A 24,247-nucleotide genomic window follows, 5' to 3' on the forward strand; every position below is an offset into this window, starting at 1 on the left:
TGAGATTTGTGTTAGAAAAAGGGTCTCCCTCCGTCTAGCAGACAAAGGCACTACAGTTTCTAATGGCTGGCAAGTTAAGCTGGGCACATTCACATTAGAAACAGTCTTTTAAAAAGTACTGAAGACAGCAATTAACTGTTGGAACGACTTACTAAGGATGGTAATAGCTACCTCCATCCCTGGAAACTTTCAGCTAAAGCTGCTGGTTATGAAGTAGTAATTACATTAATGGAATTTCTGTGAATGTCTTTATGAGTAAATTAAAATAGATTATCCGAATTTATTTATCCCCAGACTGGGATATAAATCTCCAGAGGTTATCACCCTCATTTAAAGGCCAGTAAAGCTATACTTACATTAATTTATCCTATATATTGAAAGCTCTTACCAAACTGACTTAAAAAAGCATGTCCAGTTTTCATCTTTGTAGAATGAGGCCACTGTAAGCACATACAAAACTGTAACAATTTAACAGGGGGAGGAAAACAGTTCAGACAAAGCATCCATTCTGAAATGTTTCAAATAATTTTATTAAACAATCATGTTTTACATGCCATCAGACCTAACCCCTGAAGTGCAAAAATGTTTCTGAGGTATTAAGACCGGAGGAAAACAGGCACAGTATTGGTTATTAGGGATACTGCACTACAGCACAGTGGACTTTACAAACAACAGGCCTTTATACAGCATTTGCAGGACCAGAGAAAACTGAGAACAAGTCTGTATTTGTCTTTAGTCTTGAGAGCCAAAAAGCCCTGATCATTAGCCAGTTGCATCACAATAATGAAAACACAGACATGGTTAACACAGGATGATGATAAATATCAATGAGGTGTTTCTAGGCCAATACATACAGTACATGAAAAATGAAATTTAACTGCTGTATGTGTGACCAAAATCCCAACTGTCTATCCAGTCCAGCTTAATGTATGTTGTGTCTATGGTGGACTCTATTACCAGCATTTTTGTCTATTCTACACAGCTACACCCCTGCCCTGTGCTCCTGTTTGAGGGCACCTGGTCACTCGCACTCACTTCAGATAAGTCTGATGTTATTCAGATTAACTAGAGTCAACAGCACAGTACTGCTTGCAGCCTGTTATCCTTCTAGTTGCCCTCTTCCCCTCATTCATGCAGTGAAGAAGTCTAATCCATGTGGAAAATCTGCTAAAGAAACAAGCGTTGATTTTCAACTCTTCATGTAGAAAGGAATGCCTTATCTGAGAACTGCAAAATTCATGGGGCAAAACTGGCCCTTACAAATTAGGATGTTAATGAGAGTTTCACTCAACTGCCAAATTGTGCTCTAAAAAATAATTTTGTATGAGGAAAATTTGGGCATTACTTGTTTGTATTAACTTGCCTGCTCAAGGAGTCAGGGGGGAAAAGAAATACTCTTCCCCTTGGAGCAGTTCCCGGGGTTAGAAATTGACTGAAGGCTGCAGATGTGGCAATTCTGTGCAGAATTAACTTTCTGCTGAACATCTGTTAGATTTAAAGCTGTCACTGATTCTCACTCAATGATTTTGCTGGAAAAAGTTTTTTCCACCTCAAGAACTGCAGCATTGTTCCCTGGGACCAACTGCAGTTTGCCCTCAACTATTTGACTCAAAGATACCCAGGCAAATTATGTTCTTCACATGATATCACCACAATTCAATGCAAGATACATCTAAGAAAATATTTCCAAATGAATAATAAGCAAAAGTCACTTAGAATAAGTCTCTCTGGGGTTATTTTTATCCAAGATAGATGAAAACAATTTCCTCCTGAGACACAATTGTTTTTTCAAATTTGTGAAAAATAACATGACAAAATAGAAGTAATCCTTATCTTAGTAGGTATTTATGAACTTATGAATGTTTCTGAGTGTGTCAGGTTTTGTATAAGAATGGCATACTTGGAAAGGTTCTCACCTTCAGCATCTTCAGCTCTGAGACCTTACTGGGAAGCTGGAGATGCAAGCTCTATTGTCAGCACACCCATGGGCACAATGTCATACAGTCTGATCACAAACACAATTGAGATTCTCATAATTTTCTAGGATTGTTACCAATATCACTGCTGCTTACCTACACAACAACATCTAGCAAATCTACAAATATAGAATAGCTGGAATAGAAGCTGGATACAGCTGGAGTGTTGCCTTAATATTATTTTTTAATGGAATCATATTTCATGGACAAGAAAGGCAACCTCAAAGAAAAAGTGCAAGTAAACCACCACTTTCAGTTGAAAACTGGGTTTAGGATGCCACTCAAGACTGAACTGTTGGGCCACTTCCTGTGCAGAAGAGTTAGAGAACATACAAAAAAGAAAATGCTTGTGATTCCTAGGATGACAATGCCTGAAATCAGTGCGCTGGTGACTGAGTTCAGCTGGAAAGGAGGTCCGTTTGGATGAGCTGCAAGGAGAACAAAAATGCACAGGTAAGATCTGGTTACAATCTCTCAGCAGTGCCAAACACTTCTGTCTTTCCTTTACAACACCCTATATACAGAATAATTACAAAGAAGGGATGAAAACTGTACTTCAGAATGAGCACCTGTCTGCTTGGATAAAGCTTATCTACATATACTTCGAAAATAGTTATTAGTTCTTTCAGTATCTATCACACTGGGGGATAAAGAGAGGAACGATACTTCTAAGGCATAACCCCTCATGTGCTAGTGACCAACCTTGACCTGTGCTATTTAAGGCAAGACTATCATTGTCCAAGAACTATCAAGGCAGAGGTATAAGGATTTGTGGCCTAATCAAGTTAATGAAATTATTTCTTCCCCGATATCATCATCCACTTCTCAATTCAAAGTGTATATAAATCTTTAGCAGGCATATCTGGCACCAGACATCTGAGCTGCTCTCAGCTTGTCTCTATGCCTTCACAGAAGGCTTCTTAACATGTTTGTCAATTCTCAGGTAGAGGTAACATATTTACTATTTAGTGTAGCTCAAGAGGCTGTTCATGGACCAGTTCCTGGATACTGGAACACACACATCCAGCTTGTACCATCTTTTCCAGCAGGAGGGAAAAGAAAAAAAACAAAACATTTGTGCGGTAGGTGCTACCCAAAGCACCAATGTGTGTTTGCCTAAGAGCTGTGTTTGCCATTAGCAGTACTGGAGAGCGAGGTGAAACGACAACACAGCTTCTACATAGGAAACCAGACTGCTCCTCCCAAAAGCAGTCACCTACCCTCAACATCATCAATTCCCCCCTCCTCACCAAAGCTGAAAAAAAGTCAGCTCTGTTGATCAGGTTGCCCTCCCCTTCTCAACACCGTGCTGCCTTCTGACTTGACTTGTCTTCTCTCCACTACGGTAGTAATCCCACCTCGCTCTACCTCTACACTCTCCACTGGGACAGCGACAGGCACAGGAAAGGCTGTTGCTCTGGGATGGAAAGAGAGGGCTGCTGCTTTTGTTGGATGGGAAGGAAAGGTAGCAGCCATTAACACAGCAAGCTGCGTGCAGCAAATGAAGAATGCGCATTTTATTATTATTTTAATGATATCCATGGGTAGGAACACACCAGGCAGCAATTCATTACAGGGAGAACTTTGTTTCCATGCCAGGAAAGAAAGGCAGCAGCTTTTATGCGGTCTGAGAAAAGAAGGGAAAAAATAGTATTAGAGTTCAGAAGACAGGATAGGTTGCTTGTGCCACTCAGTCCTGTTATGACAAAGAAAGAGGTGGAATTGCCCAAAGGACCGCCTGGTTACCTTGACCATCCTTTCTTAGTCATTAGCCACTCCTTGTTACCAGCAGAGAACAGTAACACACAGGCTGAAGCAAGTCCTCCAAGTGCCCAAAGGAGAAGCACCCTAAAACTTAAAGACCTGATCACCCCTGCAGCCTATTTCCTTCATTGCCCTAGCAGACCACAAGTTCTGTCCAAGCTTCTCCATAGGCTCTTTGTGTGGTTAAATGCCAGAACAGGAGCTGAAGCAGAGCTCTTCTGACTTTGAGCTGTCAGCTGAGCTGGACTGCACCATAATAATCATTTTGCTGCTCTACTCCTGCGTGGCATGAGCAAATTTTACTGTTTAAGTCTGATTTTGCATCTAGCAGTTGCAATGTTCCTTCACCCTCATATGTCATAGCCGCAGATTTTCATTTCAATTCCATCATACAAATTAGAAGTTGCTATGTTGGTGGGGCTGGGTACACAAATTAAACTGAGCATTCCACATTCACCAATTGCTTTCTTTACAGCATGTCAGTATTGACTCATTTAAATTACAAAAAAAAAAAAAGCTCCAGAAAGAAAAAACATTCCAGCTCAGTGCATAGAGCTCAATCAAAATGGTTCATCTCCTGAGTTCTGTTTCACTCATAAATCCTCTTTTATGTTTCTTGGAATTCTGATTAACTTACCAAGCTGTGAATTGTTGGTTGGCGTCTCATCTGTATAAAACAAAAATGGGATGCATTATATTTTACAAATACCTCTGCCTACCTCCTTCCCTCCTTGCAACACAAAAGCCGATAGTCCTAGCTTTATTTTCAAAACACATCAGCTATACTTGCAACACTGACTAGTAGCTTTTAGCACCTCTGGTAGAATAAGGACAACAACATTAATTACATGACATTGCTTCATTTTTAATGTGAGCACACCGATATGAAGTTACTTAGTATTCTGGGGGAAAAAAAAAAAGCCCCACACCTTAATGCAGGAAACTCTTAATTGAAAAGGTGGCCAGTTCTATTCTGTCCCTCAATAAAAATACAAGCGTAAGCACAATATTATACGCAAGTCCCTTCACTGTTAATCATATTACAAGAAGATCTGTATAGGAAAAAAAATTAACCTGAGTTTTTCAAGGAAAAAATACATCAGTGACCATAAATGATTGAAAAAATGCCCTTTCCCCATGCTCATTTTTCTCTTGACAGTTACACAGTGGCATTATATTCAGGGAAACATTTGTATTTTGTCTTCAGTTTTTACTCACTTACCATTGTCCATCTCAGAGCTACATTTCTTGTCACTATTTTTGCTTTTTTGTGCAACTTGTAAGCACAGCTCACGTATACGTTTGTTTTGAGCAGCTGTCTTCTAAGTTTAAGTGAGACATCCATCAAAAGCTACACAATTTCACCTTCACAAGTATGTACCTGCTTTGTTTCTATACACAGAGACTAAAATATTTTCTTCTCTGTACGTCTCCTGTAATGACTTATTTTAGATTAACAAACAAGAATAAAGTTTCTCTGAAAAGAACAAAATGTTAGAAATAAGAGTTCAGAAATATACAGGAGAAGAACCATTACTTGTTTGCAGCAGCACTATTCAGTTCTTATCAAGGTAACTGCATGAACAGCTTCTGTTACCAGAACAACTGGTGACTAGAGTCATGGGGAGCCCTGGCTAACTTGACGTGCCTCTGCAGATGCTGATGCACAGAGGACCAGCCTCGGGGCAGATGCAGCACAAGCCTAAATGAGGGAAGTGAGGCTTTGCACATCTGTGCCACTGCAGTCCTAATACTGGCATATGTACTATGGTGAGTCAGGTGCAGAAGGTTTGATGGGCTCTGTACAAATGTATCTGTACTAAAGCTGGACCAGAGTTGGTCTCGAAAATAGTATAAGCACTTCCATGCAGCATCACACCAGAGTAAGACAGCACTGCACCCTGGCATTCCTCATCCAAAACCAGATAATTCTGTTCAAGTTCTCTCATGACCTTCCCCCTTTTCTTTCCTTGACTCTAGTATTCATGAACCTCACATTTTTAACATGCTTGTTTTCACAATGGGAAGGGACAGGAAATACTAATTCCCTCTTTCTGCTCCAGAAGGAAAAGTGAAGTGCAAATCAGATTAAGGGACTTGCTCAGTGCCACTAAGGAAATTCGTGGCAGAGTTCAGAACTGAATCCCATTTTTTTCCAGAGTACTTCCCATCAAACCATCCTTCTGTCAGGAGGAGTGGGATGCTCCAAAAGCCTACTATGGAGATGCAGAAATATGTTTAATCTAAAAAGCTTTAGCCATATCGCTTAAGTACAAGACACCTAAAAAAATATTTTCTTTTTCTAGCCTTATTCATGTTTTCATTTAAAAAACCTCAACGGTTGTCAAGAAATTATAAAATCATTTATCCTTTCTTTGGGGTCATTAAACACCCGTGGACAGACCTTTGTTTGCTTGAAGTTATGCAGTATTTAAAGGTAATTAATGAGTATCTTTTTTTTTAATTGTAAAAATAGCATTCACAGCATTTGAATCATAAGCTGTATTACCTAAGAGGGGTTGTTCATATAACAAGCTTTATCTAGTTTCCATTCCTTGCCTAATGCAGCATTTCTCTAGCATACGTATTTGTCTGAGCAAATCTGTCATTCATTTCCCATAAGTACTCACGTATGAAACTTTGAAGTTAGTTCTTTTTGCTTTTTCTTGACTAATCAGATAGCAGCAACTCAATTGGGACTATGTATAATGCAGAAGAAAAAGACTCATTTTCATTGCAGAAATGTTGCTTATAACAGAGGGTATTTGTTCTAAAATTGGTCTCTTGCTGGATGGTTCCCTATTCTGGAGGGTCAGTTGTTCTCTTTGTATATGTGGGCACAACCACTTTGCACATAAAAAATGATATTGTTCTCAAGGGTTTCAATTATTTTTCCTAGGTAGGATTCAGTCCTGCTCTCAGCTTCCTAAATCTAAGACTGCTGAAATCAGTTGCTTAACTGCAACTACTTATAAATATTTGCAAACAGAATTTCTTAAACTTTTTCAAATATTATATTATTTTGTCAACAGCAGTCACAAATTCTTTTCAGAGACTGCAGGTTGCATTTAAAGCTGCCTTTTTTTAAAAAAAAAAAAAAACAAAACACTTTGGCAATAAAAGTGGAAATTGTGGAATTTCACCATGGATTTAAAGGAGCAGATTTTGGCCCACTCTGTTTAGAATTTACAATGTGTTTGTCCTATTTCTTCCTTTTAGCTGAAGGCTAAGCATAGCATGTATTAATTTTATGCCACACTTAGATAAAAAACCCACAGGTGAAGCTGGAAGAAATGGTGAATAGAAAGCGACAGTGAATATTCATTAGCTGTCCAAATTAAATTGCAACACAAACACAGTACCTTAAATTCCATTATCTTCAGTGAAATCTGACAAAAAAAAAAGAAGTCAACCCACTGAGTTTGGGCTTTTATAGTGGCCTTATATGCATAACAGTATCCCACAGTGATTTTACTGGCGTAGGGAGGAAGCAGGTGAGAGCCAAACAGACATATTAGCTCAAAATTTCTACCAAAGACTCCAACAGTATGGAAAAAAAATACCCAGCAAACTCAGGGAGAATCCACCCTTTCTCTAAGTCATAAATTTATATTAAACAGCAAAACTTTTCCCCAGGTTTCTGAAATTCCTGCAGTCCACAGAATAATTTTGCTCATTCCTACCACTCCTTGTAATGATGGGGCCAGCAGAGATTACAGCATTGCCAGAGGTGCTCTGAGGGCTCCAAGTTGTCCTCCCACCAGCATCTCTTCTTTCTCTGTTACTGCAAATCTGAGAAGTTAATCAAAACAATCACGGTTTCAGAGTGGAATGGAATTATTACCCTTCTGTGCTTCCTGCTTTAATGTAAACTCTTTTATAAGCAATACTACAACTTTGATTTTATTTCTTAGTATGCATTAAATTACTTTGCAATAAAAACAGCTGCAATATTCCCTAGAAGTGTATCTTATAAATGCCTGGCTTCCCATTGTATTTTGCCTCACTTTGTTTACAGAACTACATTGCTGTTGTGTACAAGACGCATCTTATAGTATATTAAATTTTCAGTAGTTAATTTCCCAAAGCTTTGTTTACAGACAGTTTTCCCCAGCAAATGTGTTTTGCTTGACTAGGGATAGGCAACATGCTACAATCCCTATTCTAGCAAGCTTCTCAAGTTAAAAGTTCGCACATTTTCCATGGTGTTCTAAATAGCAATGACCCACAGTAAAACAATCCCCAGTACTCTGTCATCTGGAATCCACCTTTAACATCTCTAACTTATCATCTACCTTCATCTTGGGTTCTCAAGTATGCTTCAACCAAGACCATTTCTTTAATTTCAACTTCTTGTGAAATAACTTCAAAAACCTCAGAACGTAAATTCAATAGAAATAATGAATTATTTAAAAGTATAACATAAAAGTATAGAATAATGTACAAAGTGTCAGAAGTATACTGAACTGATAGCATTTAAAAATTCTAAATGGAAAGTCATTCAATAGGAAATGATGCTGCATTCTGAAGACATCACAGAAAGAATATTCTTGTTTATATGTTTGTTTCAATTTCCAAAATATATTTGTTGCTCCTGACAGTCCTAAAATTAAATAATTTTTTAGTTGACACAACTTTATGAATTTCAACAAAACAGCAGTTTCCAAACTGTAAAAGAGGTGGTAATAAACTATAGAGGATGTAGTAATTTTTTTTTTTCCCCCACTATCAGAAACTCTTTCAAATTTTCCTTGTCAGTATAACACCACTTACTATAGCTTTAAGTTTTCCATGAATTCTATTCCAAGATATTTCTATTTATCCACTGTGACTGTGGATACCTTGTTTCTTAGATGCTATACTAAGAATATCAGCTCTGAAGCTGTCTCAGAGTTGTTAATTTTAGAAATTAATTAAGGACCAAAAGGTAAAGAGGAGATTTCTCATGTGTTTGACAACCTGTGTTTTGCAGGTCTAATATTATTCTATCTCCGGATGACAATATTCATTACCTTATTCTTAATCAGTTGTTTTACATTCCTTCAGACACAAAAAACATTCTTACTTCAGCCTCTAGAATAATCATCTTCATTCTGTGCCATCCAAACTTCCATAGCATTCGTATGCAGAATAACTCCAGTGTGCCTATTTTATATCTAGATAATTAATAGCAACTTCCATCTACTGCAACTTACTGGCACAAGAAAGGGACAGTCATCTGCTCTGCACAGCTTTGTCACGCAGTGAAGGAAGACCGTAGACATCTTCTGGTTCTTGTGCTTCACAAAGCGAAACACCTCAAAGGAAAAGCGGCCCATTTGGCTCTTGCCATTTTCAATTATAGTTGTCTGTGGGTCCTTGTCACAGCTAGTTTTTGTAAAGAAGATTAAAACTACGATAAGCAGCTGTATTATAAAACTAGGATAAGCAGCTGTATTAGCATTTTGAAGCTCTTAGCTGAGAATAAGATAACTTAAGCAGCAAGTCCAGTGCTTTAACTCTTTGGAAAAGAACACAGTGCCCTAGTGTGCTACATGGGCAGTCACAATCTGCGTGTTAGGCTGCACAGTCCTGTGCTGAAATGCATTCCTACAAAAACATTATGTTTTGTTTTGCAACATCACAGCTGTAACCAAGGTACCATTTAATTCCAGTGCCCAAAGAAACTTGAGACCTGATGCAAAAAGTAATCAGGTATGCTAACCGGTAGAGACAGGTAACTCCAGATGAAGACAGTATCTTTCCAGTAACTGTCACTGATAAGATTTGATCTTAGATACTGCCAAGATGTTTTTCAAAGTTCCAATTCAAATAAATGTTATTACTGGGAGCAGAAGCAGGAGCATCTATTTATCTTTAATCATTTGCTTAACTGCTTCCCTGAACTGGAGTCTATGATGTTTTATATCGCTGTCATTCACCACAAGGGTACCTTTGGTAAAATAAAGGCCAGTTTAGCCATTCAGTTTGAGTGTTTATGGTATCTCTAGTACAGCCATTTTGGATATATGCTTCTCTACCTTCATAATTCTTATGGCTTTGCACTTGCTTCCGTGTTTATGTTCACAAACAAGATAAGTCCTGACATGTTATCTGTAAGCCTAGCCCTCGGTCCTCCCTGCTAATATGGCTTAGACTTTCCAGGCAGTTCAGAACACCACTACTGGAGAGATTTATAACTCTTTCAAAGGAAGGACCCATAAAACACTGGGTTTGCACAGGACCTACCTGAAAAAAAGATCATATCGAAGATCATCGCTAGGATTACCAGATGGCGTGGTGTAACAGTAGTCCATCAAAACATTCCACCTGCACAGGGAGTAAAGTGATAGATGAGGGGAACTGGCAATGTAAAAGTAGGGGTGGAGAGTGAGATAAGATTAAAAGACAGTACAGGCAAGCGTACAAACTGATAATGCAGGCTGTTACATTGAAGCTGAGTTACTGTATTTAACAGGTCACATACAAGTCATCCTGCATTCCCAATATATCACCTGTTTCTTCCCACTACTTACAAAACTAAACAGCATAGCATAGCAGCAGAATTGTATAAATCAAATAATTTGGTTTCATGCAAGTTAACCACCATACCAACACACGTTGTATACCTCCTCTCAGAAGTCATGGCCACATACGACTAGAAATCAAAACCATCCCACTTTTAAAAGCCCCGGAGTTTCTCACTTGATCTTACAGAGGCCCTTTCTTAAATAACAGCAATATAGGATTTAAAGTATAATTCAGTAAAATTTTCATAATGAGGACAGCAGCAAGATATGCATTCACCATCAAGGACCTGATACCCTCCGGCTGAGGGCAGTGATTATCAAACACCAACCATTATTTCAACATACAAAGGGCTATGAGGAAAGGCAGTTGCTGCTAAATCAGAAAAATTTGCAATACCAAGAGCTGAATAGCAAGCAAGACAAGAAATAACATTCTTTATGGTACCTGCCATCAAGGTTGGTTGCTCTTACAGCTGCATATATTTTGGTTTTCAAAGGTAAACCTGTACTTGGAATAAGGAGCTGCTGGCTGTAGGTTGAATCCTGAAAAACAAACATTGCCTCAGTGTACCAGAAATCCCACTGTAACAACTCATCTGCATCCACAGACTGAACTCCTATCTAATTTTTCTGACCTTTCTATGTAGGACAGTCATTTACTTTGTCCTCCATAAGGGAAGAAGCAAAATGCAGTGCCAGAGCATTTGCCTACAAGTTTGTTAAGATCAACAACACTTGGCTGGCCTTATCCTATACAACTATTTTGTGGAATCTATTTATGATTTTATAAAGTGGTTGGACCGGTGATTAAAGAAAAGGTATCATTCACTGACACTCAGGAAGTCTCCGAGCACCTACAGACAAATATAGCAGCTACTGCGGTTTTCTGAAGGAGCTTAACTGGGTTGTCACAGAGTACCCTTTCCCAGCAAAGGTTATTGAGGTTATTTGATTTAGTGGAGATAGCAATGCCACCAGGTTTTATATATCTTAAGCTGTAGTCTGGAAAAACAGGCATATTCTATTATGCAAAGTGTAGTTTCAATGGAAGTTGGCTTGGCTTGTTGAAGCCAACAAGTAACAAACGTTTTCATTTAAATGCTAATATTTGAAAAAAGCTGTTTCAAAAAAGCTGTATATAACATAAAAGTTGGGAATTCCCCATATACTACTACATAGATATAGCTGTTTTATTGGTTTCTTGTTCAAAGGCTGAACCATTGTCCTGATTTCGGCTGGAATAAAGTTATTTTTCTTCCTAGTAGCTAGCATAGTGCTGCGTTTTGGATTTAGAAGGAGTGATAACACACTGATGTTTTAGTTGTTGCTAAGCAGTGTTTATATTAAGTCAAGGACTCTTTCAGCTTCTCATACTGCCCTGCCAGCAGAGGCTGGGGGTGCACAAAAAGCTGGGAGGGGACACAGCAAGGACAGATGACTGAAACGGGTATTCCAATACCATATGATGTCATGCCCAGTATATAAACTGGGGGGAGTCGGCCAGGGGGCACCACAGCTCTAGAATTGGCTGGGCATCAGTCAGCAGGTGGTGAGCAATTATATTGTGCATCACTTGTTTTGTATATTCTACTGTTATTGTTTTCCCTTCCTTTTCTGTCCTACTAAACTGTCTTTATCACAACCCACAAGTTTTACTATTTTCCCCCCCCCGATTCTCTCCCCCATCCCACTGGGGGGGGTGGGGTATGAGCAAGCAGCTGTGTGGTGCTTAGTTGCCAGCTGGGGTTAAACCACGACAACCATTAATGTCACTTTAGCAACAAAGCCATGAAACAGATCTCAGTGACAGATGTTAATTCAGCATATCAAAATGCACTTACTGGTAACATCACCTATGTCAAATACTTTGCTAATCCAGAAAGCACAGGGACTCAGCATGGTGAGACCTCTTGTGAGAGGTTGAAACACTCAATACATAAGAAAAAAATCTTGTAAAACAGAATTTTGACCAGGTTCAGTGTGGCAGGCAAGACCAAGAGCAGCAGCTGACAGCAACAAGAAGGATTAAGCACAGAGAATCAAGGGTTGTTTTTTTTTTTTTTCAAAGGGAACAATGCCAAAATTCACAGCACACCCAATATTCAATCTCTGCAGCATCAGAGGCCTTGGGAAGTACACATGCAAACACAGACAAGCTGTGCGACATACACAGAGCAAGTCCTTGAAGATCCATTCAAGGGAGATCAGGTAAGTTTGCCTTCTTTAAAATTAATTTTACATTTCTCTAACATGTAGCGCTCTCACATTTTGCAACTGATTAAAAAGTCTACAGCAAGTCCTTCACTATTACATTCTATAGTTGTTCTTTTTTTCTTAAAGAGTAGTTTTTATTCATTTAGACAAACATTTACAGGAAGGCCTAAAAACACACAGCTGCTTAGGCTCTGTGAAAGCCCATTAAACATTTTGCTATTAAACTACAAGTCTATCGTAATGGCTCCTCTTGTCTTTCCCAATCATAACACATGCTAACGCCACAAAGTAAATGTAAACAGCACCTTGTAAGGGAAGATGGAGGTGAGTCTAGAAGATGAAGAGTCAATGTTAGGAAATAACTCTATAGCTAAAGTTTGAAAGTATGGCTGCTCGCAGTCAAGAGCCACATCTGTACACAACCCCTCACCAATACCAAGGGTGGACAGAAGCCTCAAGGCCCCTCCCAAAACCAGGACTCTCTAACAGGGACCAAGTAAGCCCACAGAATCAGAGCTCACAAGACCATGGGTGTCCCAAGAGGTGCTCCCAACCAGGCAATGCACAAGCTGTATATACACCCAGCCCCATGATGTGAACCAGAAGGGCATATCCATCACTTGAATCTGCCAGCCTTAGCAGTGTTACTCATGCTAGTGCTACTCCCTAGAGTAATACAGCTGAAGTCAGAAGAGTACGACGCCGCTGTTCATGGTCAACTTGTAAACTCACTGGGATAGGGAGGATGAAAGCCCATCTTGGCATGTAGTAACTGAGGAAAAGAGGTGCTCAGTATGAGCTTCAATAGCATTTATACCTGACTGTTTGCAGAATCGGGCCCTGAAAGGCCGCAAACACATCATGGTCAATGCTTGTCCTGACTGAGGAAACTTGGCTACCCTCACCGCTCCCCATCTTTTTGGTCACAGGTTTATTTAAAAATGAGAGAAGTATAATCTTCATTTTAACAGATTATAGGTTGTTATTTGGAGCTCTCCTCTGTCAAATAAACATGATTTTTTTTTTAAGCATGCTGTTGGAAAATGTCCTGTTACAATATTTATAGCTCATTATGTTCAAAGCATAAAGCATTGACTTTTAAATCAGTTGCATGAATTATAACTCAGCATCACGATGGCATGAATAATAATGCAAAAAATTGGATTCATAATTTACAAAAATGATGCTTGATAGATTGAAAAATTGATATTTAAATCAGGTATTTAAAATGTATGAATAAAAATTTTAATCAACACGAAAATATCATTTCAGGGATTAATTTTAAGCAGAGGTCCGTGCATTTTTCATGTTTTACTGTCACCATCCATATTTACGTAGTAAAAGCTTTTACAACAATGCATATTCAAGTTAAATTATCTAAAACATATGGAAGAAGTTTAGTTGAAAGCTGTTAAAATTATTAACCCTTGAAATCTTGAAAGTCCACACAATGAGGCAACAAGTGCAGTGGGCTATAGATTTGGAATAAATCCCACATCCCTCACTACAACTACAGATGATCAAAACACTCTGATGAGGCTTGAACATAAAAATACCCCAGCAAAAGTGCTACAGTTTATTACTAAGGGAACAAGACTGGAAAATTTTTACAGAATTCTACAGATTACTCTCTGTATCAGTACAATATACCTATACGCATACACACACACACATATATGGTAATATGTACACACACATACACATAAACATAATAAATGCAAACACAAGAGCAAACATGCACTCTGGAGTATGATTGTTATTACTACAATGGATTAGTCACACAACACTACAACCTGAAAGCCAGAGCTGTAAACTGAGGAACTATATAAATACAGGATGAAAAGACTGTGTGTGTCGTCAAAGACCAGCCATATAAATACAACAGGTACATGCAAACAAAAAGGACAAGGGAACTCAGAGATGAAAGATGCCTGGATGAAAGGTCTAGTTCATGGGAGGAGTGGAAAGGGAAAAGCAAATAATGAAGAGGAGTCTATACTTTGGCTCTGCTAATCCAACTTGTACCTACATAGTGCTGAGATGAATTTAGTCCAGGTCATACTACTGTGTTTTATACTCACATTGTAAAGCAACAAATTCAAAGTGCTGATAAATGTACCATTGTTTTCTCTTACAGAAATAGCAGCTGATGACCTACAACAGAACCAGAAACGAAAACCATCATGAAGAAAGATATTTCATTTTTGTGTTCATATACTTCAGTGTTTTTTATCATTAGAAAAACTCAGTGAGTCATATCACAAGGAGTTAATTCATGCATTTGGGTTATAAACTTCAGAAATAGGAATTTATAGTGGCAACACTGACAGAACCTTAACTATGCAGAAAGTAATGGATACTGTTGAAAAAACAAATCAGAAAAATAATTAGCAGAGGCAAAGTGACAAAAGGAACCCACTTTTCATGATGTACAAGGTTTACTCATGGAAATATTTTCTCTTGCACTCTATATTCACGTGCTTACAAACTATTTCATGAAGAATTTCCATTTTTTTGCTGCTACCATTTTGTCATCAGAACACCTGAATTTTAAGGGAAGTTTTTTACATTATCTAAGGCTCTCTTCATAAAGACAGCTCTTCATAAACTACATTATCTCATACAATGATGCTACAGAATTTTCTTTTCTTTTGCATCTTTCAGTGCTTTTTCCTTTTCCTTTACTCTTGCACAACTAAAAATTACTATGTTAACAATACTGCTCTGGCATGCATATATTTAGCTGTACATGCATATATACACACATATATGGCCTTACACAAACATGGGAATGAAACACAGAAATGAAAAGCACACTTACGAAGCAAGCTGGGTATTGTTAACCAAGTACTCCAGTGGATAGCTACAGCTAAATTTGTACAGAAGCCCAGGCAAATAGCTGATAATCGTTGGTGGGTCTGGCGTATCTATATAGCCTGAAACATTACCTATTTGTACCACTGAGGTATTTCCATAAGCACTGATACCTCGAGCTGAGGATACCTATTGAGGAAGATAGAAAATTACTCTTATCAGAAAGTTAACTGTGGAACAAAAAAATACCTAAGGACACTGATGCTTTAGTCCATAATTTACCCAGAGATATCTTCAGAAAATCCTTCAAAAATTAATTTAGTTTAATAACATGTTCCCTGTGTTCTGTTTTTTACCTCCCCGAAATCATGCATATACAGTTCACAAGCAATATCCCTGTTCTTAAAACACAGACTTGAGCAACATTTGAAAAAAACTGATGAATCCTGGAAGCATATTTTTTTGGTAGGTACTTTTTTCCCGAGCATTCCCAATGAATTCACGTGACTTACTGGGAAAAGCTGAAGGAACTTTATTACGGTTAAAAAATGTGAACTTAAAATGAGCTTCCATATTCAATAATAAAGCCGATACACAAGCAATTTCATTCACAAAAACAACACTGTCACTCTTAGCTTTGTTTTTGACACATCAAAACCAATGTACTTTATAAGCAGATACAAGCCAAATAGCTGAACTTTGAGTCTGTGTTTCTGTTTACATTATACATCTCTAAATCTAAATTACAAACTATGTGCAAAGAAAAACTGTCAGAAAAGCAAGAGCTGAAAATTAATACAACCTTAATGCCAATGCAACCTTAATTCAGTCCCTGGACACGTGCTATCCTGTGTTGCTCAGGCTCACAGAGTGTGCAGAGCCAGCAATAACATGCAGCTCTCCAGAAAACTGAAGGACACTCTTTCCTCCTGGTAGCAGCCCAGCCCCACTCCATCTGTAGCTACTGATCTGAATAAGGGGGTGGTTTGAAAACAGCAGATAAGTGTCACAAATTACTGTCTCAGTAGGCACATACACAATAAGGCAAATTAACGTGGCACTGGACTTCCATCATAGCATTTCTTTTGCATAACTGTATTAGCAAACAGATGCTTTCAATAGCTTTAGAATACACAGTTTCTTAAAAAGACATTTCATTATGGAAGAATCATCCTGAGGTGCACACAAGTTGTAATATTTTGCACTAAGTAGCACAGGATACACAGTAGGTATTTTGATTTCTTTGGCTACAGAAAAAACAGCTAGAAGACAGATGCAGCCATGCACTTTGTCAATAGTATACCTAATCATTTGCTAAATGGCAGGAAAATTATGAAAGTCAAATTTTCTAGGATCTATTCCTTGCCGATAAAACATAGGTTAGAGCACTAAGGTAGTATAGCCAACTACAGCTCTGTTTAGCTTCCTCACCACTGCACCCCCAAAAAATAAAAAGTTGTGTCTGCCATATTACAGACAGACCTGGGTTTTACCTGAGTTCTGCCTGAACTATTGTCTTTCCTTTCCTTTTATTGAAAATGGGTTTTAAGGTCTTTCCTATGAAACGCAGCCAAGAAATGCATGGGATTGTACTACTCCAGTGTGGGGAACATGATAAGAAATTCTTCCCATTCCTTTATCCTCTTTGTTTGTGGCACAGCATGCGTAAACTGGGAGAGGATGAGGGGAATTCTTCGTTATATTTTTAGCAGCTGCTACTTTGTCTTTGTATCCTGTGCAGCCTTGTGGGGGGCTTCATGGGGACCTCCAATTATTTGGACTTACCAGACTGTTGTGGGGTTTTTTTTGTTTTTAAACATGAAGCTCACACAATTATAATCAAACAGCAAGTTCAGGGAGTTTACAATGTGACCGACTCCACGGGAACAGGAAGAAGTTGCTTCCTGGCAAATTCTTCTACTGCAAGTCATAGGAGTGCTACAGCTTTTCAGGGAAAATGAGAAAAGAGGATCTTGAACTTGCTGAACTGCGGTTTTGTTGAAATTTTAAAAGAAAACTCAGCCTGGGGTAAATAGGTCACAGAGCATATCGAGCATTTCAGCCCAGTTTTGCAAAATTATTAGCAACGAAACAGGGGGGGTGTTATAAAAACTGACAGGTATCATCAAGTGCAAGTATGAATTCCAGATAGAATATAAGCCTTAAAAATAATACATTTTTACACTTCCTTTTGTAAGTTATTCATAGATACTTTGATACAGATACTTTGATAGAAGTCATCACTGCTTGTACAGTGTGATATACACACAAACTGTACAGCTCTCCTCTCCCTTGACTTAGAGGGTTTGAGACATGACTTCCCCCTCTCTCCACATTCAGAGAGTGCTTCACTGAAGAAAATGAAATTATATTGATACAAAGCAGACTTCAAAGTCAGCTCCTGGATCAGATTCTGGTTCCAAAAACTCACCCACAGCTAAGGATTAGATTTAGTCATTAGCTGTACAAAGATGTGCATTATCCATGCATGAAACAGCAACATAAAATGAAGACACTGAAGTCACACCACCAGGCAAAATGGCAAAACACCATAGCACAGACTGGCCACGCACTGAGATCAGAGCTGAACATACGAATCTGAACTTCAGTCCCACATCTTGACTTTTTTGTTATGAATTAAGTGCAAAGGTTAGACAGCCTTTTTTGGGGGGGGGGGGGGGGCGGGGACGACGACATTCAAAATTTGCTTGAAAACTTCAGTTTGTTGCCAGACAGTTCCATACTGAGCTGAGATCTTATAAAAAGGTGCGACACCTCATGGCACAGCTAGCAGGGGTGTTTACTGTGGGTTGAGCCCTCTGGCCAGACTATCTCCCCTGTGACGTTCAGCCTGAAGTCACTGCCTTATCACAGAACATAAAAGATCATTCAGCAAGCCCCTCTCATATGAGAGCACAGAAGTACGTACCCAGACTATAACTGTCCTCTACCTAACCCACTCTTAAAAATATTTTATTTTCATTTTTCAAGTGGGTATTTGAGAAGGTTCAGCAAGAGTTTTAAAAACAGCTTGGAAAAATCTCATTTTTCTACTGGAAAAAAAAATACTTTCTAATCAGAGGACAAATGTGTGTCCCACCACATTTTCTCATTAGTAATCAGGATTATAAATTACCTACTTCCTCTAGTTTTCTTTGATGTATGCAATATATTGCTAACTGGGCAAGACAAAGTAAACATCATCTGTAAAAGATACAATGCTGTCGAGGCCATTCGCTTGATCCTATGCATAAACAGCCATGCTACAATTTCACTTTGACTTTGTCTTACCACTAAAGTGTTTCCACAGGATTCCAAAGTACTCAGATTGATGATGAAAATGACCACTGCTGGAAAAGTGTTGTTATTGATGAAACCCCTGCAGTGGGCATCCCCATGTTTCCCATTCAGTGCCAGATCTGTCTCAGAATAACCAGAGAAAAGAACTGTGCAAAAATTTATCTTCATAGTAATTGTCTGTACTCCACAGAAAACATTGATATCTCGTTCAGCTGCAAGAAAATACAGGGAAAGACATTGTAAGAAGATGTATTTCAACTAATCACCATGTAATTATTGTAGCAGTTAGTCTAGTGTTGTAACTTCTGATTGAATCAATTTTTAGACCTCAGAATTGCAGGTCAGAATTGCATTATTCTGAAGAACAGATTTGACTCTACAACTTCACTAAAGAAAAAATGAGAATTAACATAGTAACATAATCTACCACGCAACAAAACCATTACTCTAAAATTCCCCAGCAAATCATTTAGTAGCACATTCATAACCAAAGCACTGCAACAGAGTGGAAAAAAGCAAGTGGTTAAATATTTGGAGTCTGATTAAACAGCCCCCTTCTGGAACAGAAATTTCCAGCAATTTTGAGAAACTCAGGAGGCCAAGCTCTGCCTTCCAGCCCACTCTGGCATGGAAGTCAGGTGCATTTGTCTGAGGTTGTCTGGAGTCCACTTTGTATGAGACCACAGTCTCAGGCTGTGCAGACTTTGAAGTACAATCAACAGCGTATCAGAGCAATTTATTATGATATCTTTAAAGTTGGGAGTTTTTTTAAGAACCATCAACTTTAGCTTTAATGAAAAATCAGTTGGCTCTTGAAAGGACAATGATCGATACTACAAAGCATCTTGCAATCTTTCATTCTGCACATTATGACAATACGAAAGACCTAGAAAACAGCAATTGTTACAACTGATCAATTTTTGAACAACAGCAAAAAAACCTTCTTGGATGACTTTGACCTTTTATTTGAAAGTTCTGAAGATTTTTATGTACTTCAATGGAAAAGCATCAGGTTAGGATATAGGCACAAGCAACAGGTTGTTTTGCTTCAGAGCTATAATATAGCTTTTCTATAAGCTCTTCTGTATCTGTAGGTGATTGGGGGGGCTATTTTGGTTTTTTCCCCTAGTGCTTTACAAAAAGACACACTGCACCATGTTAAACCACATTACTCCTTTATATAACAACTCATTTATTACATCTGCTTAAAGATGAAGTGCTATTAAAAATTGCAGAACAACTTCAGTCAATACTATACCATTAAGCCTGCTGAAATGAATTGTTTCACTGCATTGTCACAACAGAGAGGAAATGAAATCTCCATTACAATGAACTAGCTCTTCCCCCATGGTACAGGAGCACAAGCAGTTTAATTTAGACAGCTTTAATGGTGGCTTTAAAGCCAAAACAATCAAGTGCAGGAAATAACAGGCTAAACTCAGTCCTGAGATAATGTGGTGATAAATGTTACTTACTGGGTGTAAATTTGGGCAGAAAGGTACTGGAGGCAAGACATGAGTTGAAGTGATTTGGCATGAAATTCTCCTGGTTAGTACATATATATAATTCCACTAATATAATGTACAAAGATCAAGAAGAAGCATGCCTTGGTTTTCACTACATGAGGACTGTTATGATCCATTTAATGGGTATACTAAGGGAGAACAGTACAATAAGGCAAATGGCAAAGTGCACCTTTACACTTGGACCAATGCACAAACAGTCAGATTGTAACAAATTGCAGGATGTAATATAAAGTAGCTCAGTTAATTTTATAACTCACTTCAAGCCTTTTAAAAAGCAGGATATTACTTTACCTGTTAAGGTATCATTACCGCCTACAAAATTCTCATTTGACACTAAAGGAAATGAGACCATACAGTACAAAAACAACCTTTGTGCTATACAGGAGGATAAACAACCTTTCCAGACTGAACCTTTTCTGCCCACTATTTTACAAGGAAGTATTGTTGCCAAATTAGTCCATTCTGGAATTAAAACAACATTATTTGTTTAGAAATTAATCTGAAACTAGGTGCAAATAGATCTTTAGATGCTAAATATCTAGCTCATTTCTTGTGAATTTAGAAAGGTAAATATTATTCCTATAAATGTATAAGTTTAAACAAAAAATATTTGCATTCCTGCAGTAAAAGCTTCTGGTTTTCCGACTAAGAGAGGAGAGATGGTTTGAAGGTTAGGTGACCCAGCTGATGGGGCCTTAAATGTAATGACCTCTTTGTCACAGAGTTTCCATACAGGCAAACCACTCGGCTTTTTTGACTCAAATCACACAAGCTACCTATAGTCAACAGTACTCACAGCAGTGTCACATACAAAACAGAGTAAAGCTTAAGAGGTAGATAGATACTACAGTAACAGAGACCGTCTTGAATCAAGGACAGGCTCATGGCAACATCAGGCAAAGGCCGATAGCTCCACTGCCCACTTCTGCTATGGTACCCTTCCACACGTTGCCAAGACTCACCCCAGAGCAGGCAGCGAAAAACCGGCAGAGGATAAGAGTTTGCCACAGAACACCATTGACAAAAGTCATTCCACCAGAAGAGGCGTGCAAAGACACTTGGAGTGCAAAACCAGCTTCTCTGCACAAACCTCCTCTTTGATCAAATCGCTGCTTTGCTAGTGAATTAAAATGCATAGCATATGTGAAAAAGCTGCAATATTTTCTTAGCTTCTACTATGTTCTCAGTATGTACTTACAGCAAGAGCCCCCTGAATCAAAACTCTGCATTTCCCACCTGAAGACAGCCGGGCTGCTATGGCTCCATCCCCCAAAAGCCTTCTAAAAGCTATGCTTTACTGCAATGCAGAACTAAAGCTTTTCTCTCCAGATAACTCTCTGAAGGATGACAGGATCTAACCTTATTACACACTCTCTAGAACACATCTAGCTTTTGGTATAAAAAGTCACAGAATTTTCGATGTACCAAATATGGGGTTTTTTCTTCATCCCTGCCAGCTATTGAGTACTTGCACTCTAAAATAAACCTGCAAACTGCAGAAACAAAAGTCTTGCCTGATTATTTATCATCCAATTTATGCAGCACCATCCCTATGCAAGAAGTCACCTAAGCAATGAATGATAAAAGCACAAACAAATGAAAAATGGATGAGCTCCAAGGTTCCTTTAGGAAGGCTTAATTTCTCATCTTTGCTGAAAGACAACTTCTGTTCTTCACAACATTTAAAGAAAAAGAGCAGACAACTTCAAAACCCAATGGCTTCTCTGGTACCTGCACACCACAGACCTCTGCAAGAAAGTCCATTCTCACCCTGTGTTTGGAATTTCAGCCGACAAGATTTCTTGGGCGGAACAAATAAGGAACAGGAAGAAAGTGTATCCATAAGCAGGCTCTGTGAACAGTATCTCAGCCTGGAGAGATACTTGTTTTGAAACATTCTCCTTTTTGACCTCCCTCTCTCCACTCCCCTTACATTTGAACTCTGAAGATGGTGAGGCCAGCACCCTCAAAGCTACAGCCTGAGCCAAGTGCTGGGGAAGCAAGCGTAGCCAGAGTGAGCCCCTTCTCCCTGCAGAGATGCTTTCACCCGTCTTCTGGGATTCTCGAACCCAGAAAACCGAGCTCCAGCAGCCTCACTCAGCTCCACTAGCCACAGCCCATTACATAGCAGTCCCTTCTGCATACTGAAAATAATACCTGTCAAATTTAGGGACAAAAGGGTTTTCTGTTTTTTACCTCCATCTCAAATGCACTACTAAGAAGCAGAATTATTTTTCTTTCCTATCTCTCAAAATCAGCACTAAGACTGTTGATTAAATTCCAACCTTTGAATCTTTACTGCCTGAGATCACAAACAAGGAAGAGCAGGACTCTACTCTCAGCTCCTACGGGCAGTGCGGGGTGATTAGCATTTACTTAAAAAAAAAAAAATGTTTACTTGTAACCTAAACAGATTTTCTCCTAAGTCCCTGAGATTTGGCAGACATGGAATCTGATATGACCCTTTTTTATGAGGCAGAACTGCAAGAGGCCCCTAAATACCCACAATAAGAACTGGATTCAATTCACGGGTATCACATTGCAAATATAAAACCTTGGCACAGGGCTGGTGCAAAAAATGACCAGAGAAAAATTTAAAAAGCACAGAAAGAGGACTCTAAACTTCCCTCTCGCTGTTGCAATCCTCTCAAGAAGCCTGAAACAGAAAAACAATTACATGAAAAACCACAAGAGGTAGATCCGAGGCAGGTGGGCACAATTCACTCACACTTCTGAGGCCAGCCTGTAAAACTTTACCTAAGAAGAGGAATATAGAAGTAGTTTGTGAAATACTCAGTTAAAAGTGATTTTGTCAGGAATGGAAACAACATATTTGATCTTCTTTGCATGTCTTACTTCTCTGCTCTTCATATTCACATCGATTAAGTGAGAAAGGATCAAACCACTGTTGGTCTTTAAGTCAACAAAGCACCTAGCAGTGTGGTGGTAACACAGGAAACAATAAACAGACTGTAGGCTTTCTGCCGACTTAAGTTTAATAAAAGAGCTGATCCTTCCTGAAAAAAATCAAAACTAGTATTATTACTCAGAAAGCAACAACACTGAAAGGTATTACAGTGTAATACTATACTGAGAGTTCATCACTATACTGTTCAATTCAATTCCTACCTCAGAAACACAAGATGTGAGCGAGAGTATTCACAGCCTTTTTTATTACTATTATTGTGTCCCAGAAACAACTGAGGCAGTAAGGATAAGCAATGTAACAAACTAAAAGCATTCTTTAGCTGAGTAAGCCCTGATACACATGTCACTAAGACTGAAATTTCATTTCTATTTCTCATTGTATTAACAGCTCCAGACATCTGATGTCCCCAAAACAACTTAATTCCCATTTTTTCACAGAGGCATGAGTGTACATCACACATAGATGCATCCCATTCCTTCACCTGCCCCTAGCCAAGTACTTTATGTTGAAGTGAGGCACTAAGTTTTGCCATCAACTTCATTTTGCTCAAAAATCGATATATATGTCTTTACTTCATAAAAAGTACATAATTATATTCTCTTTACCCAGATAAAACATGAAAGAAAACTCAGAAGTTTCAGACTCTTAAATCTATAGAGAACATTCACAGCAACATGATCTCTGGTGAATTTCTTGGACAGGATAGAGCTCTGGAAAAAGCAGGTCAAACCCCACTGATGTGAGGGGAGTTGTATTCGTTACTCCTAGGCTGAATTTGACCCATTGTGCAATTAAGAAGAAAGTAAAGTGCAACACTAGAGGAGTTTCATTGTCACTGAGATAGTTAACACTCACTTAATGTGGAGTCCTACCCCCAGGCTTCAGACAGATTTAAAGCTCTGTATTTAAAAATAAGCACTGCTTTGAACCAAGACAATAAAGAAGCCATTAGAAAAAAGTCTATTAAACACTTACCAGGAAACCTGCTATGGAGGTTAGCATCACAGTTGTATCCATTGAACTGAGCCGTCACTGAAAGCACTTTAATCGTCAGCAGGAGCAGTAACCATACCTGTTCCATTGCAAAACCTAGCAAAACATTAGGTGGTTATTACACACATCTGTTCATTGCGTTAAAGATGCTTACTGCAGTCATTTAACCACTCAGGAGGTTATGGTCTCCAGCAAAGGAATTGGGGATAAAGCTCACAAGCT

At 38.6% G+C, this 24,247-nt stretch overlaps 1 protein-coding gene across 4 annotated transcripts in view; it reads right to left on the minus strand.

The window, feature by feature from the left end:
- Positions 1-506: 506 nt before the first annotated feature.
- The window catches only part of ZPLD1 (zona pellucida like domain containing 1), a 68,110-nt gene continuing 44,369 nt past the window's right edge, over positions 507-24,247 (minus strand). For 3 of the 4 annotated variants that reach the window (XM_052795008.1, XM_052795007.1, XM_052795006.1), the window contains 10 exons: positions 24,008-24,121; positions 18,569-18,789; positions 15,285-15,466; positions 14,545-14,617; positions 10,695-10,792; positions 9,969-10,049; positions 8,936-9,107; positions 7,424-7,532; positions 4,378-4,407; positions 507-2,404 (listed from right to left, as the gene is read on the minus strand). In XM_052795008.1, the coding sequence (XP_052650968.1) occupies positions 2,229-2,404; positions 4,378-4,407; positions 7,424-7,532; positions 8,936-9,107; positions 9,969-10,049; positions 10,695-10,792; positions 14,545-14,617; positions 15,285-15,466; positions 18,569-18,789; positions 24,008-24,113 (1,248 nt within the window). In that variant the 5' untranslated portion in view covers positions 24,114-24,121 and the 3' untranslated portion in view covers positions 507-2,228. Of the gene's footprint in view, positions 2,405-3,722; positions 3,825-4,377; positions 4,408-7,423; positions 7,533-8,935; positions 9,108-9,968; positions 10,050-10,694; positions 10,793-14,544; positions 14,618-15,284; positions 15,467-18,568; positions 18,790-24,007; positions 24,122-24,247 lie in introns of all 4 variants that reach the window. The other variant, XM_052795009.1, reaches the window with a different exon arrangement.

Source organism: Harpia harpyja, chromosome 8 (genome assembly GCF_026419915.1).
Source record: "Harpia harpyja isolate bHarHar1 chromosome 8, bHarHar1 primary haplotype, whole genome shotgun sequence".
Classification (NCBI taxonomy): domain Eukaryota; kingdom Metazoa; phylum Chordata; class Aves; order Accipitriformes; family Accipitridae; genus Harpia; species Harpia harpyja.